Source organism: Pseudorca crassidens, chromosome 3 (assembly GCF_039906515.1).
Source record: "Pseudorca crassidens isolate mPseCra1 chromosome 3, mPseCra1.hap1, whole genome shotgun sequence".
Lineage (NCBI taxonomy): Eukaryota > Metazoa > Chordata > Mammalia > Artiodactyla > Delphinidae > Pseudorca > Pseudorca crassidens.
In genome coordinates, this window is record NC_090298.1 from 169,107,047 (window position 1) to 169,122,201 (window position 15,155).

The 15,155-nt window shown below is 61.3% G+C and overlaps 2 protein-coding genes across 7 annotated transcripts in view; one reads left to right on the top strand and one right to left on the bottom strand.

Moving 5' to 3' along the window:
• PLIN4 (perilipin 4) lies at positions 1-13,329 on the top strand. Of its 4 annotated transcripts, none has more exons than XM_067734125.1 (8): positions 1-528; positions 1,113-1,180; positions 1,713-1,860; positions 2,660-2,721; positions 5,041-8,494; positions 8,607-8,794; positions 10,893-10,970; positions 11,042-13,329. In XM_067734125.1, the coding sequence occupies exons 2-8, from the start codon at positions 1,130-1,132 to the stop codon at positions 11,372-11,374; spliced, it is 4,314 nt and encodes a 1,437-aa protein (XP_067590226.1). In that variant the 5' UTR covers positions 1-528; positions 1,113-1,129; the 3' UTR covers positions 11,375-13,329. The 4 variants fall into 4 exon arrangements, with proteins under 4 accessions (XP_067590226.1, XP_067590228.1, XP_067590225.1 ...); XM_067734124.1 differs by lacking the exon at positions 1-528 and adding an exon at positions 666-994; XM_067734126.1 differs by lacking the exon at positions 1-528 and adding an exon at positions 980-1,009.
• Positions 11,861-15,155, bottom strand: part of HDGFL2 (HDGF like 2) — a 19,706-nt gene continuing 16,411 nt past the window's right edge. For 2 of the 3 annotated variants that reach the window (XM_067734130.1, XM_067734128.1), the window contains exons 14-16: positions 14,771-14,963; positions 13,949-14,081; positions 11,861-13,618 (exon numbers count right to left, since the gene is read on the bottom strand). In XM_067734130.1, the coding sequence (XP_067590231.1) occupies positions 13,516-13,618; positions 13,949-14,081; positions 14,771-14,963 (429 nt within the window). In that variant the 3' untranslated portion in view covers positions 11,861-13,515. The remainder of the gene's footprint in view (positions 13,619-13,948; positions 14,082-14,770; positions 14,964-15,155) is intronic. The other variant, XM_067734131.1, reaches the window with a different exon arrangement.

Here is a 15,155-nt window from a genome sequence, read left to right on the forward strand (position 1 = left end):
CTCTTCCAGGAATCCACCCTCGGCTGGCCCAAGCCCACCAGACTGGATCTCACTTCTAGGGCACCTCCAGTTCTGTTGGTGTCCTCTCTTGGTCTGTATTTAGGCCCTTTCTCAAGGGAAATCCCTTCTGGAGAGTGACACGTCCCCTCACTGCTCAGGACAGACCCTTGCTCCTGTCTTTCTGCCTGGACAATGCTAAGCTGATGTTTGTTGAGCACCTGCTAGGTACCAGGCACTGGGGTTAACAGGTTACATGCGTGACCTCATTTCACGCTCACAACTACCCTATGAGTTGGTCCGTTTAGCTGAACATTTATTAAGTTGCCAACTGTGTGCCAAGTATTGTTCTATTGCAGGGGACACAGCAGTGAACAAAAGACAGGCCTGGTGGAGGTGAGGGAAGAAGCTGTGTGGGTGTCTGGGGAAGATGCTCCAGGCAGAGGGAATAACAGGTGCAAAGGTCCTGGGGCAGGGCCATGCCTGGAGATTTGGAGGAACCAGAGAGGAGGCCTGTGTGGCTGAAGCATGGTGAGTGAGGGGGGCAGAGAGGGAGGGAGATGAGGGCAGGGAGGAAGGTAAGACCTTGTGGGCCACGGTGAGAGGAGTCTGGAGGGAGCAACTGAAGCATAAGGATGGTAACTGGCTAAGGTGGCCCAACAGAGCGACTTGAACCACGCCCATCACACAGATGGAAATCAGAGGCCGAGAGTGTGCAGGCTGTGCCTTGAGGGTACAGGACAGCCCGTGAATCACTCAGCCTGGTGGGGGTGGGGGCCACGGGCAGAGGCTGCCCAGTGCTGAGAGCAGGGGAAAGGTGCTGGGCCCGGGGCCCACGCTGGAGCGGGCAGGCACGTGACTATCCAGGGCCCTCCCTTGGCCCACTGGCTGCCTGCCTCTGCCGGCCAGGCCTGCACCACCCCAGACCCTATAAGGCCTGGGAGCTGAGAGCAGGGCTGTGCTGCCTGTCACTCCACGGGACCCTCACACGGTCCAGGTGAGCAATGCCAGGGTGAGGCTGGCCTCCAGGCGGGTATCGGGGGATTGCTCAGGGTTATGGGTGTGGGGCAGGAGGCCCGGGACCCGCCATTCATGCCCCCTCTCTGCCCTTCCAGCTGCTTAGAGGATTACCATGTCTGCTCAAGATGAAGGAGGCCGGGATCCCCCCAAACCCAAGGGCAAGGTGAGGGCAGGCGTGGGAGGGAAAGATCACAACTGGGGCCTGGAGAGACCCCAGAACCTTGGGAAGGTGACCTCCACAGTCCTGGGGTGTGGAGGGGCTTCCTGGGGGTGTGTGTGGGGGGTTCCCGGGGGTGTGTGGGGGAGGGAGGGCTCTGAAGGCCACAGTGCCAATCTTCCCTCCGGTCCCAAGCTGGAGGGTGGGGGGTGGGAGGATGCACTCAAGCCTCAGTTCTTTCCTTGCTGTGTTACCCTGTGCCAGCCTCGGCCCCTCTCTGAGCCTCAGTTTCCTCAGCTGAGAAATGTGGGCCACGGAAGGAAAAGGAGAGAGACCCAGAGGATGAACTTTCTCTCTGTCCATGGGAGGCAGGCTGAACCTGCCCATTACTCAGGCGAGGAGACTGAGGCTCAGAGTGGCTGAGGTCATCCAGGAGCAAGGCCTGAGGCGGTTTGGGAACCCAGGGCTCTCTGATGCTCCCCTCACCCCACCGCCACCACGGCCTGGCTCTGCTCATGCTGCCCCCCACCCCATGTAGACCCTGGGCAGCTTCTTTGGGTCCCTGCCTGGCTTCAGTTCTGCCCAGAACCCGGTGGCCCACGCCCACAGCTCAGCGAGAGAGGCCCGGCCAGTCGCCCATCCCACAGGTGCTCCAGCCGCCGAGACTGCCCAGCCCCAGGCTGAGGGTGAGTGGACAGCTCCATGGAGGCGGGAGCTCTGGAGATGGACCCCTGCAGGGACTTCTGCCCATCTTGGGGGTGCTTCATAGGTGCCTGCGTCACCTCAACAGACCCCACGCAGCTGGCGTGCTCATTTAGCGCCAGATGGGGACCTGAGGCATAAATATAAGTGGCCCAAGGGGGCACAGCCAGCAATGCCCCCCACATTCTCAACCCCCCCCGTCCACCTTCCATCACCCCGTTTCTGACGCCCTGTGGACCAGGGGCTGGGCATTCTGCATGTCTAAGCTCATCAAAGATTTTGATCCTGGTTCCAGAGAGGGGCAGCAGCTTCCCTGGCGTCACACAGCCTGCTCAGCTGGGGTGCTCGGGGCAGCCCTAGCCCCAAGTCCTGAAGGGGGGCTGGTGCAGGGGAGCTCAGGCTAGGGCGGCCACTCTGGGCCCGGAGCCAGAGGCAGCTGACTTCTGCTCCACATACCCAGGCCCGGCAGGCGGCTGCCAGCTGTGGTGGAGTGGGGCAGGGCGGGGCCCCGAGTCCTCTCCCTGCATCACCCTGGGTGGGCGTCCAGCACCCAGGACCCAGGCAGAGAAAACTCTAGAGAACCCCTGCTCCAGGAGACCGCTCCTGGGGGTTGAGGGAGCCAGACCCATGGCCGTGGATGTCACCTTCTGCCGTCCCTGGCAGGGCAGCTGGGACATTCCTGACCTTTTGGGCTGTGCCCACTGATTGTGCAATGGGCTTCAGGGTGGCTGATGCCAGTGCGTGTCACTCCCTGGGTTGCCTGATTGGCTCTTGTCCCCACAGTGGCCACCGACCCGGAGCAGACGACCAGGGACGTTGAGAAGACGCTGCCGCTTTCAGACAGGGTGAGAGGGGCTGGCAGAGCCTGGTCTGGTCTGACGGCCTCCGCCTCCCCTTGGGTACCTCCTCCTGGGATGTTTCAGTTCCTGCCGTCTGGGGGTTGTCATAGGCCAAGGAGCAGGCAGACACCCCAGTGGGATTCCAGGCCAGTCTTCCCCCTCTGAGCCTCTGTTTCCACATCTGTGAAATGGGTGCAGTACTGCCTTACTGCCTGGCACCATGAGGCTCCATCCGGTCTACAGACACCCCCCACCCCCACTCCAGTTCTGTGCCTAGCACATTACGACCCAAACAGTGGTAACTCACTCACCCTGTGTCAGGCTCTGGGCTCAGTGTTTACATGTGCTGCTTAATAGTTAAGCCTCCCAACCGTCCTGCGAGGAAGGGAGCAGTAGAACCCCACACAAAAGCTGAAGCACAGAGAAGCCAAGCCACCTACTGAAGGTCACACAGCAAGACATTGTAGCATGGGATTTGAACCTTGGGCAGTCAGAGGCTGAACAGTGGCCAACGATGCATCCACCTTCGGTCCTGGATGACCGGGGACCGCCCATATAACCACGTCCCCAGGGCCAGGGCAAGCGGAGTGGCTGATGTAAGACTGCTGAGGGCCATAGCAGGGTGACAGAGCCCTGATACAACCCTTCCGCCCAGCACACACCCCACACTGGAGTCTTCCTCGACTCCGCTCTGCCCTCAGCTCAGCCAGATCTGAGCATCTCGGAGGGCAAAGAACCACCAGGCTCACCCTGTGGCCCAAATTAAAATGGACCCCAGCAGCTGAGGGCCCCCCTCCCCACTTTTTCACTCCTCCCCCTCCACCCTTCTTCAATTGCATTAATGGAGCACCTGTTCCCTGCAAAGTGCTTCAGGCACCTTGACTCAGTTTTCCCTACCGATCTTTGAAGGAGGTGCTGTTTTTATTGTTTTTGTTTGTTTGTTTAAATGGCTGGGAGGGGATTCTTTATTTATTTATTTATTTTTGGCTGCGTTGGGTCTTCGTTGCTGTGCATGGGCTTTCTCTAGTTGTGGAGAGCGGGAGCTACCCTTCATGGCGGTGCGTGGGCTTCTCATTTTGGTGGCTTCTCTTGTGGAGCACGGGCTCTAGGCACGCGGGCTTCAGTAGGTGTGGCTCGCAGGCGCTAGAGTGTAGGCTCAGTAGTTGTGGCGCATGGGCTTAGTTGCTCCGTGGCATGTGGGATCTTCCCGCACCAGGGCTCGAACCCATGTTCCCTGCGTTGGCAGGCGGATTCTTAACCACTGCACCACCAGGGAAGTCCAGGAGGTGCTGTTTTAATTGCCACTCTTCAAATGAGGCTCAGAGAGGGGATGTGGCTTGCCTGAGGTAACACAGCAAGTGTGGGGAAGAGCTGAACCCAAGTCTCTGTGGGCAAGATGCCCACTTGAGACGATGCTGGGCAGGAGGCAGGTGGTGAGAATAACATTTCAGGGCTGCTCAACTTCAGTCGTCTTGCCCACTCAGGGCCGGGTCATCCTGTGTGGGGCCGTCCTGGGCACTGGGGGTTGTTGAGCAGCATCCCTGACCCCACCCACTCACTCAATGCCAGGAGCACCCTCTTCCCTGAAGTTGTGATTGTCACAGATGTCCCCAGACATCGCCCAGTGTCCCCTGGAGGGGGGGCAGGATCACCCTGGGTCACCCCTAACCCTGGGTTAAGAACCCCTGAATTGGAAATAGGAAACTGCTGGTTGAACCTGGGTGGTGGCAACCCTGAGGCCATCACAGCCCTTCAGCAGTCTGGATGAACGAGAGGAAACTGCCCTGATTTTTGACCTACCAAGTTATCGACAGTTTCCTATGGCTCAAACCCAATACTTGGCCCTGTACTTTTCCAGTTATTACTTTTCTAAACATAGATACCCAGATCCCCTTCTCTGACTTGAATACATGCATGCTAACAAGCATTTGGCCTCCTCAGATTTCTCCCCATGATGGGGAGACCTGTCTCAAAACTGCCATAGAGATTAGGCAAGATGAAGAAAACATGGAATCCAATGGCTTACTGAGCACAAGGCTAAGGGATATTGAGCAAGGAGGGTCCCAGAGGTGCTAGGGGAGAGCTGTCAGCAGTGGGGGATCTATTGTGTCAGGGGAACCACGTGGCGCTGTGACAGAGCTCAGCAGGCTGTATCCTGGAAGCCAGGGAGGGAGGTATGTCGGGGTGGGAGGTGAGCAGGCTGGGCTTCTGGGAGGAAGGTCCCACTCCCCGGGGCATGTTAGGGATGAGGTGGAGATCTGGGGAAGGGTGGGGAGTGAGGTGTCTAGCACTCTCTGCTTGATCACGAATGTCCTTCCTCATCAGGTCATCTCCAGGACAAACGACCTAGTGTGGTCCAAGATGACCAGGACCAAGGATGCGTTCTCGTGTGGGATGGCCAACATCGTGGACACAGCTAAAGGCGTGGTCCAAGGAGGCCTGGGCATGACCCAGTCCACACTCACAGGCACCAAGGATGCAGTGTCCACTGGACTCACTGGGGCAGTGAACATGGCCAAGGGCACCGTCCAGATGGGCATGGACACCACCAAGACTGTCCTGACAAGCACCAAAGATGCAGTGTCCAGTGGGCTCACTGGAGCAATGGGTGTGGCCAAAGGAACCGTCCAGATGGGTGTGGACACCACCAGGACCGTCCTCACAGGCACGAAAGATGCAGTGTCCAGTGGGCTCACTGGGTCAGTGAACATGGCCAAGGGCACCGTCCAAACTGGCATGGACACCACCAAGACCGTCCTGACAGGCACCAAAGATGCAGTGTCCACTGGGCTCACTGGAGCAATGGGCGTGGCCAAAGGAACCGTCCAGATGGGCGTGGACACCACCAAGACCGTCCTGACAGGCACCAAAGATGCAGTGTCCACTGGGCTCACTGGGGCAGTGAACATGGCCAAGGGCACCGTCCAAACTGGCATGGACACCACCAAGACCGTCCTGACAGGCACCAAAGATGCAATGTCCACTGGGCTCACTGGGGCAATGGGCGTGGCCAAAGGAACCGTCCAGATGGGCGTGGACAACACCAAGACCGTCCTGACAGGCACCAAAGATGCAGTGTCTACTGGGCTCACTGGGGCAGTGAACATGGCCAAGGGCACTGTCCAGACCGGCATGGACACCACCAAGACCGTCCTAACAGGCACCAAAGATGCAGTGTCCACTGGGCTCACTGGGGCAGTGAACATGGCCAAGGGCACCGTCCAAACTGGCATGGACACCACCAAGACTGTCCTGATAGGCTCCAAAGATGCAATGTCCGCTGGCCTCACTGGAGCAATGGGCGTGGCCAAGGGGGCCGTCCAGACGGGCATGGACACCACCAAGACCGTCCTGACAGGCACCAAAGATGCAGTGTCCACTGGGCTCACTGGGGCAGTGAACATGGCCAAGGGCACCGTCCAGACGGGTGTGGACACCACCAAGACTGTCCTCACAGGCACCAAAGATGCAATGTCCGCTGGACTCCATGGGGCAATGGGTGTGGCCAAAGGAACCGTCCAGATGAGCGTGGACACCACCAAGACCGTCCTGACAGGCACCAAAGATGCAGTGTCCACTGGGCTCACTGGGGCAATGAACATGGCCAAGGGCACCGTCCAAACTGGCATGGACACCACCAAGACCGTCCTGACAGGGACCAAAGATGCAATGTCCACTGGACTCACTGGAGCAATGGGTGTGGCCAAAGGAACCGTCCAGATAGGCGTGGACACCACCAAGACCGTCCTGACAGGCACCAAAGATGCAGTGTCCACTGGGCTCACTGGGGCAGTGAACATGGCCAAGGGCACCGTCCAGACGGGCGTGGACACCACCAAGACCGTCCTCACAGGCACCAAAGATGCAATGTCCGCTGGACTCACTGGGGCAATGGGCGTGGCCAAAGGAACCGTCCAGATGGGCGTGGACACCACCAAGACCGTCCTGACAGCCACCAAAGATGCAGTGTCCAGTGGGCTCACTGGGGCAGTGAACATGGCCAAGGGCACCGTCCAAACTGGCATGGACACCACCAAGACCGTCCTCACAGGGACCAAAGATGCAATGTCCGCTGGCCTCACTGGAGCAATGGGTGTGGCCAAAGGATCTGTCCAGATGGGCGTGGACACCACCAAGACCGTCCTCACAGGCACCAAAGATGCAATGTCCGCTGGACTCACTGGGGCAATGGGCGTGGCCAAAGGAACCGTCCAGATGGGCGTGGACACCACCAAGACTGTCCTGACAGGCACCAAAGATGCAATGTCCGCTGGACTCCATGGGGCAATGGGTGTGGCCAAAGGAACTGTCCAAACTAGCATGGACACCACCAAGACCGTCCTGACAGGCACCAAAGATGCAATGTCCGCTGGACTCCATGGGGCAATGGGTGTGGCCAAAGGAACTGTCCAAACTAGCATGGACACCACCAAGACCGTCCTCACAGGGACCAAAGATGCAATGTCCGCTGGCCTCACTGGAGCAATGGGTGTGGCCAAAGGAACCGTCCAGATGGGCGTGGACACCACCAAGACTGTCCTGACAGGCACCAAAGATGCAATGTCCACTGGCCTCACTGGCGCAATGGGCGTGGTCAAAGGAACCGTCCAGACCGGCGTCGACACCACCAAGACTGTCCTGACAGGCACCAAAGATGCAGTGTCCACTGGGCTCACTGGGGCAGTGAACATGGCCAAGGGCACCGTCCAGACGGGCGTGGACACCACCAAGACCGTCCTCACAGGCACCAAAAATGCAATGTCCACTGGCCTCACTGGCGCAATGGGCGTGGCCAAAGGAACCGTCCAGACCGGCGTCGACACCACCAAGACTGTCCTGACAGGCACCAAAGATGCAATGTCCGCTGGCCTCACTGGCGCAATGGGCATGGCCAAGGGGGCCGTCCAGACGGGCATGGACACCACCAAGACTGTCCTCACAGGCACCAAAGATGCAGTGTCCACTGGGCTCACTGGGGCAGTGAACATGGCCAAGGGCACCGTCCAAACTGGCATGGACACCACCAAGACCGTCCTGACAGGCACCAAAGATGCAGTGTCCACTGGCCTCACTGGAGCAATGGGTGTGGCCAAGGGGGCCGTCCAGACGGGCATGGACACCACCAAGACTGTCCTCACAGGCACCAAAGATGCAGTGTCCGCTGGCCTCACTGGGGCAGTGAATGTGGCTACAGGGGCTTTGCAAACTGGGCTGAATACAACCACAAATGTTTCAGCTGGCACAAGGAACACCATCTCCAGTGGCATGGCTGGTGCCGTGAACGTGGCCAATGCTGCTGCCCAGTGGGGTCTGGACACCTCGAAGGCTGTCCTCACCGGCACCAAAGACGCCGTGTCCACTGGGCTCACCAGGGTAGGGAACGTGGCCCGAGGAGGTGTGCAGACTGGTCTCGGAACCATCCAGAACTGGTTACCTGTTTCCCAGGATGCTGCCTCTGGTGGACTCGCCACTTCCGGAGCCCCAGATGAAGGAGAACAAACCATCCTGAACCCTCATGAGGCTCAGTCCTGTGGGGTCTCCAGGCCCCCGGACACTCTGTGTGCACGCCTGGACCTTGCTGGGAAAGCCACCACTAATACCAAGGGCCTCGTGTCAGCTGAGGTGACTTTCACCCCAGAGGCCGCCCTGGGCAAGAAGGATGATGTAGGGCCTGGGGCCACCACTTGCAGCCAGGAAGGAGCCCGGGGCTTTGCAACACTCCGGCACACACTGGAGGAGCTGGGGGAGATCTTCCAGCCCATGAGCGCCGAGGAGCAAGGTGAGAACAAGACAGGCTGGTCCCAGCTCCCAGGGGCCCGGTCGTCTGTACAACGCATGCCCCTGACGCCCGAGGGGCCTCTCGGGTTGAGCGACCCTGTCTTCCCTTTCAGCTCAGCTGGCTGCCTCCCAGCCCCGGCTGAGGGAGGCCATGGCCGACCAAAGCAGCTACTTCGTGCGTCTGGGCGACTTGGACCCCAGCTTCCGCCAGCGGGCTTTCGAGCACGCCTTGAGCCACCTGCAGCAAGGCCAGTTCCAGGCCCTGGACGTGCTGGCCCAGCTCGAGGACGCCTTCTGGCTGGTAAGAGCCCTCCCTTCCACCAGTGCCTTCCTCAGCCACACGTGGGGGACTCGACAGACACACACTGAGCACCTAGTAGACAATGGCCGTCGGCCACTCAGTCACGGGTCTGCTCTCAAGGAGCTTGTATTCCAGGGAGGAAGATGGACACAAGACCCAATACTTGCCACCAACGGGGTTGCAGAGAGGGAAACAAGACAGTCGTGCAGAGAGGGGCAGGGCAGGAGCGTGTCTGTTTGAGCCAAGTCGTGTGGAAAGTGGGGACCGCAAGGACAGACAGTGGCCTGAGAACAAGCTAGGTGTGTTCCAAGGAGCAGAAGGGCGGCCGGCGGCAGGGGAGGGTAAAGTGAAGGCGCTGACACGGTAGGGGGAACCGATGCGATCTGGGTGGGGTTCAGTGATGCAAGGAAGGGCCCAGCGGAAGGTGACTTGAACACCACCGTGGGGACAGGCACGGAGCCAGCGGGGTCATGCCCTCTCGCCAGCCCCACTCACCCCTCCGCCCCAGGCTTTCTCCCCCTGCAGCACCACTGACACCCACGCTGGCTCCTTGCGGGTGCTGGGGCTGACCTGCCTGCGGTAGGAAGTTTAGTGGCCTCCCGTCTGTGGCTGATGCAGACGGTGATGGACCCCCAGGTCTGAGCACCTCTAGGTTCTCAAGGTCACGGGTCGTCAGTGTCGAACAGCCCCATCTACACAGGTGGCGAGGAACCCAGACATGCTGCCTGAGTGGGGATCCCTGGGATGCGCGCAGGCATCTGTTTTCCGTCAGTGCCCCAGGGGTCTGTGGTGAGCCGCGATTTGAGGACCACTGCTCCAACCCAGAGGGTCTCAACGGAGCAGTCGTGCCCCCAGGGGACACTGGGCCATGCCTGGGGATGTCTGTGGTGGTCCCCCAGCGGGGGGGGGGGCCTCCTGGCATTGAGTGGGTGGGAGCAGGGAGGCTGCTCCACACCCCGCAGCGCCCAGGACTGGGGGCTGAGGGTTGGCCTGATGCAACAGAGGTTTTATTTAAGGGGATTCCTCTGGCTACTGTGGGGAGGACAGGCCACCAGGGTCAAGGGCCAGAGCCACGAAATGAGTGAGGTTTCTGCAAAAATCCTGGCAAATGCTGAGGGGGGCCTTGGGAGTAGCATCGGCGGTGGCAAGAGGCAGTTGGGTTCTGGATGTGTTTCCAAAGCAGACCTACCAGCTTAGGTGTGAGACGTGAGAGAGAGAAAAGACCCTATGAGGCCTCGGGGACTTTTAGCAGGGGACACCTAGAAACGCCCTGGGTGGGTGGGTGGTGAACATTAAGGCTTGGTCTTGGACAGGGTAACCTGGAGATGACTAGTAGGCCCCCCGATGGAGTCGCCGGGGTTAAGAGCTGGGAGGGTGATGGAAAGTTGGAGTCAACATTTGGTCCACTTGCTGAGCTCTCAGGAGGATAAAGGAAGATTAGTCAATGTGGGTGGGGGGCTCCTATGTGCTAGGGACCCAAAAAGCAAGGAGAAAAAGGTCCTGACAGAGCTCCCACCCAAGGCTGGGAGATAAACAACAAAGAAACTCACGGTAACTCGACAGTGATAGGCCTCTGAGGAGAGACAGAGATCTGGCAGGGAGGGCCTGGGGGGGCCACCGTACTGGGCCAGAGGAAGCATGTTTCAGGCTGAGTGGGCAGCACGTGCAAAGGCCCTGAGGCAACAACATGCTTGACGTGCTCGAGGGACAAAAGGAAGCCAGCGTGGCCTGAGCAGGGAGCACAGCGGGATGTCAGCAGGAGGTGAGGTTGCAGGTGTCCTGAGCAGGCCACACAGGCCATGGTGAGGAACTGGATTCGGTCCAAAGGCCACTCACTGGGAGATGTGGGAGGATTTTGAGCTGGGGTGCGACATGGTGCCCCTGCTGTTCTGCTGAGCTCCCTGACAACCTGATGAGGAATTTGGATTACTGCCTCTTTACGTGAACCATCCTGGTGCAGCTGGCCCTAAACCTTTCCACCACGCCACAGGAAAGGTAGACACGAAGCTCCAGGCCAGGCCTGGGAATGCCGCCCCCGGGGGAGTATTGGGGAGGTCCCTGCCAAGAAGGCCTCATGTCTCTGCTGGGCTCTTTCCAGATTGAGAAGGCCCAGCAGGCTCCAGACCGGCAGCCGTGGCCGGACCAGGACCTGAGCAGCCAAGCCGGCGCCCAAGAGGTGCGTACCAGGGGGCCGGCGCTCCTGCCCCTCCCCTCCAGCCCCGCTCACCTCCCTCCTTCCGCCCACAGGTGCCAGCCGCCGGGGCTCTGTCCAGGGTCTGCAGCCTTGTCCAGCAGCTCCATGTGGCCTACAGCAGCCTGGCCTCCGGCCTCCAGGGCCTCCCCGCCGAGCTCCGGTGGCAGCTCAGGCAGGCGCGGCACAGCCTCTGCGAGCTCCACAGCGTTGTCTCCTCTGCCGCCTCCGTGGCGGAGCTGCCAGCCGAGCGCCTGGCCCAGAGCCGCCAGGGCGTACGCCAGGCGTGGCAGGGGCTGGAGCAGCTGCTGGAGACCGTGCAGCACAGCCCTCCACTCAGCTGGCTGGTGGGGCCCTTCACCCTGCACCCCAATGGGCAGCAGCTGTAGGCGCCCCTCCCCCACCCGAAACCAGCCCCAACCCCCGGAAGCTCCGGGCCCTGCCGGCTGGCACCCCACCTTTCTCCCTGAGCACGGCTGGCCCTTCTGGCCGAGGAGCCCAGGGCGGCTAAGACCCTCGATGCCGGCGGGGGGGCCCAGGCTTCACCTGAAGATCTCAAGCAAGCGCTTCATTTAGGAACAAGACGGGAGTTGTGCCTGTCATGAAGGTTCTCCACTCAGCACCCCCAGTAGGGCCCTTTCATCTTTTATCTCTCTCTGGGGGGGGCGGTCTTCCACCCCAGCCTGGGCCCTCTAGCTATACCAGCTTGGCAGGCGGCCCTGCTCCTCCATCCTGGGCTCCAGGCAGCTCCGTCCTCGCTCTGAAAGCCCACGCCCCTCAGCAAACAGCGCATGCCCGAAGGTACCAGACCGCCACCATCATCCTGAGGCAGGTAGGCCCCCACCGCCTCTGCCGACCCCCGGCCTGGCCCAGGGGCTTCATGAAGGCAAAGCTGCAGCAGCCACTGACAGCTGAGGACCGGACTGTCCGGGCGGGGTGGGGTGAGTACACGTCCCTTCCTGCTGCAGCCCCCTCACCCGGCAGCGCCCCCTGGTCCTGGGTGATCACAAGGACCCCACAGATGATGTTCTCAGGTCCCTGGGCCCAGAGGCTGCCGATGAAGGAATAAAGGGGCTCCCTCACACGGGATGGGGCCCTAGGGAGCACGTGACAAAATGTGCTCGAGGGACTCCAGGTGGTCCAGTGGTAAGGACCCTGTGCTTTCACTGCCGAGGGTGCGGGTTGGATCCCTGGTTGGAGAACTAAGATCCCACAAACCACAAGGCGCAGCCAAAAAAACCAAACAGAAAAACGTGCTCGACACACGTTCAGGTCTCAGTCACGTGCTCCAGGCCAGAGACCAGCAGCCCCTGGACAAGGGCCCCTTCCTTCCCGCCGTGCTCTCCCTGGATCCTTGGGGCGCCCTGCGAGGTGGGCTGCACATGGGAATGTGGGACAACAGAGGGCCAGTCCCCCTGCTCCCCGGGAGATGCTGAGGGAGCTGCTGCATCAGAAGTCCAGCGGCCCGAGGCTTGTCAAGCGCCCCCTTTCCACGCCTGCAGCCCCCCTATCTGGCCGCCTCCTTGACGGAGGAAGCGAAGCGGCCCTGCTTCTCAGAAATCACCAGGTGCTCCAAGCCCCGGGACGGATGGGCCAGCTCTCCCCAGAGGGTCACCACGGCTGCCAGGGGCCACAAGGGGCCCTGCGCCACAGGAGCTGGCCGAGGCAAGACACGGGGACCAGTCCGGGAACTTCCCCGAGCCTTTCCTTCCTCACTCCCCATCACGGACAGCCATCGGAGGGGGTGACACTGGAAACAGTCGTTCATGGAAACCGAGCTCAGCGACAACCTCAAATCCAACCAAACCAGACCAAACCAAACGGGGCAGGGGGCGGGGGCAGTACGCCAGGCCCAGGGAGCAAAACCACACCACGCCTCTCTCTCAGCCGGGACAGAGGGGCTCAGCCACCGGCAGGACAGGGGATACACGGTCGAGGCCACCGTTTAACCAGCAACCGCCACGTGCAGGTGCCTGGCTGGGCGCCGCACACACATCCCCCATCTGAATCCAAGCGACAGGTGAGCACAGAGAAGCCCAGAGTGTGGGGCGTCACTCGGCCCACGTCACACAGCGAGGCCTGCCCCCAACACCCACGCCCTGTGCACATCGACGACAACAGACAGCCCTCAGCATCCCTCCTGGTACTTTTGGAAAGGCCTTGCTCACTGCCCCCGTCAGCCCTGCAGGGCCTGGAGCACCGTCAGAACCAAATTCATATTCGCTGCTCACGGTGACCCTATGGCTTAAAACCCTCTGTCCCTGGACGGCCCCTTGACAACTGCAAACCAGTCATGCTAGAAAACCAAGCCAATAAAAGCAACTTTTTTTTTTCATTAAAAAAACCCTTTATAGTCATTTCATGTCCGTTGGAAATCACAGAAATTAGGCAGAAAAAAAACCCAGGGGGACAAATACGAACAACACAGCGTCTCCCCAACAGTTCTCTGTTCCCTGGGTGCCGGGAAGGAGCCAGGCAGGCCTCGGGGCAGCTGCGAGTGGCGGCGGGGCCCGGCCACGGGCCACCCGGCTCAGCTGTCCTCGTCGTCCAGGGACTCCGAGTCCACCCGCAGCCTCTCTCGCTCCTGCCGCTCCTTCCCGGTCCCGTCCAGGTCGGGGCCCTCCCGCACGCTGCTGGTGGAGGACAGCACGGGCGGGCAGGGGTGAGCAGGCCCCTCGCCGTCTGTCTCCTTCCTTCCACCTACAGAGACCAACAGCCCTCGCCCCCAACCTCCCCCTGCCTGCCTGCAGCCCCGGCTCCCGTGGCGGGTGTCAGGAGGGAGCCACCCTCCGAGAGCTCAGGCCCAGGCCAGCCGGCCCCGAGCCCCGAGCTCCCTCCGAGGGGCCTGGGGGTCAGTCAGCGTGCGGGAGACTGATGTCCCTCGGGCCTTACCCAACTGGGAGCAGCTCAGACACCGGGCTGCCTTCTCCGGAAGTCGCCCCTGCGGCCCCAGCGACACTTACTCGTTGTGTGATGGCTCTTCAGAGGAGCCGCCCCCTGGCCCCTCCTCTGAGTTCTGTCCTTCCTCCGGCTCCTTGTCCTCCATGCTCTCCCCCTTCTGGGACGTCGCCTCGCCGTTCACAGGGGCCGAGAGATCTGTGGGGAGAGAAGCTCGTGGGACGCTGTGGGGCAACCTGCCTGCAGAGAGCGAGCAGCGTGCGAGCACTCGCCTGTGCACCTGAATTCACCCGCACCCCCGAGCCACCGGACACGCGGGGTCCGCGGCTGCGTGGGGCTCTTCCTCCAGCCGGCCCCTGGCCCGTCCACACGGCCTGGAGATGGGAGGGGCTGGTAAACGAATGGCCGTGGGCAACACCGGGAAAAAGCCTGCCACGGCTGTGTCCAAACAGACGTAAGGAGAGACGCCCCCTCTGTGCTCTCCCCCGGGCAGCCTCGGCTTCGGCTAAGCCCTCTCGGTGCTGGTCTTAAGGGCTGCTCCAAACATCTCTCACCAGGACCGCATGACCCCAGCAGGAAGGAACGCTCTCCTGTCCCCGCAGCCACTGTCCCCACCACAGATGCCCTTGCTCCTCTCAGCCCACCTGTGGCCCTCCCCTCCCAGACCTCTGCGACCGCCCGTCCCAGAAACGCTCGCGCACCTGGCCACACACACACAGCCTCCCCTGCTACCTGGATCTGAGGGTCTGGATGGAGCCTATGAGCAGCACAGGGGCGTGTGGCCCAGACACCAGCTGCCTTGGGGACACAGCCAGCCTGCGCAGCGAGTGCCAACAGATGGCGCCACCTGGGCAGTCTGCTCGGCGCCCCTCCCGCCAGCTCCTCACCAGTGCTCGCCTCGTCCTCCGCCCTCTCCGCAGGGGCCTCCTCTCCGGCCAGTATCTCCTCGGCCTTCTCCGGCCCAGTTCTGGTCGCCTTCTGGATGGCCTCGATCTTTGGTCCCAGGACCCGAGACTTGAGCCGGGCGTAGACCTCCGCAGCTTTCTCCATCACCTCCTTGTTGGCCTTGTAGCGGCGGATCTGGCCCACCAAGAGGCCTGGCTCAGGGGGCGCAGCCTCCTCACCCCCCGCCCGAGACCTTCCCCCATCACCGCACCCCGCAGCGCCTCCCGTGCGCACGGCTTCCTCCTCGCTGACCACAGGCAGCCGTGGCCGGAAGCCCAGCGCCCCAAGCAGACCCGTAGCCCCACCACCAGCCCCTTCAACCCCTGG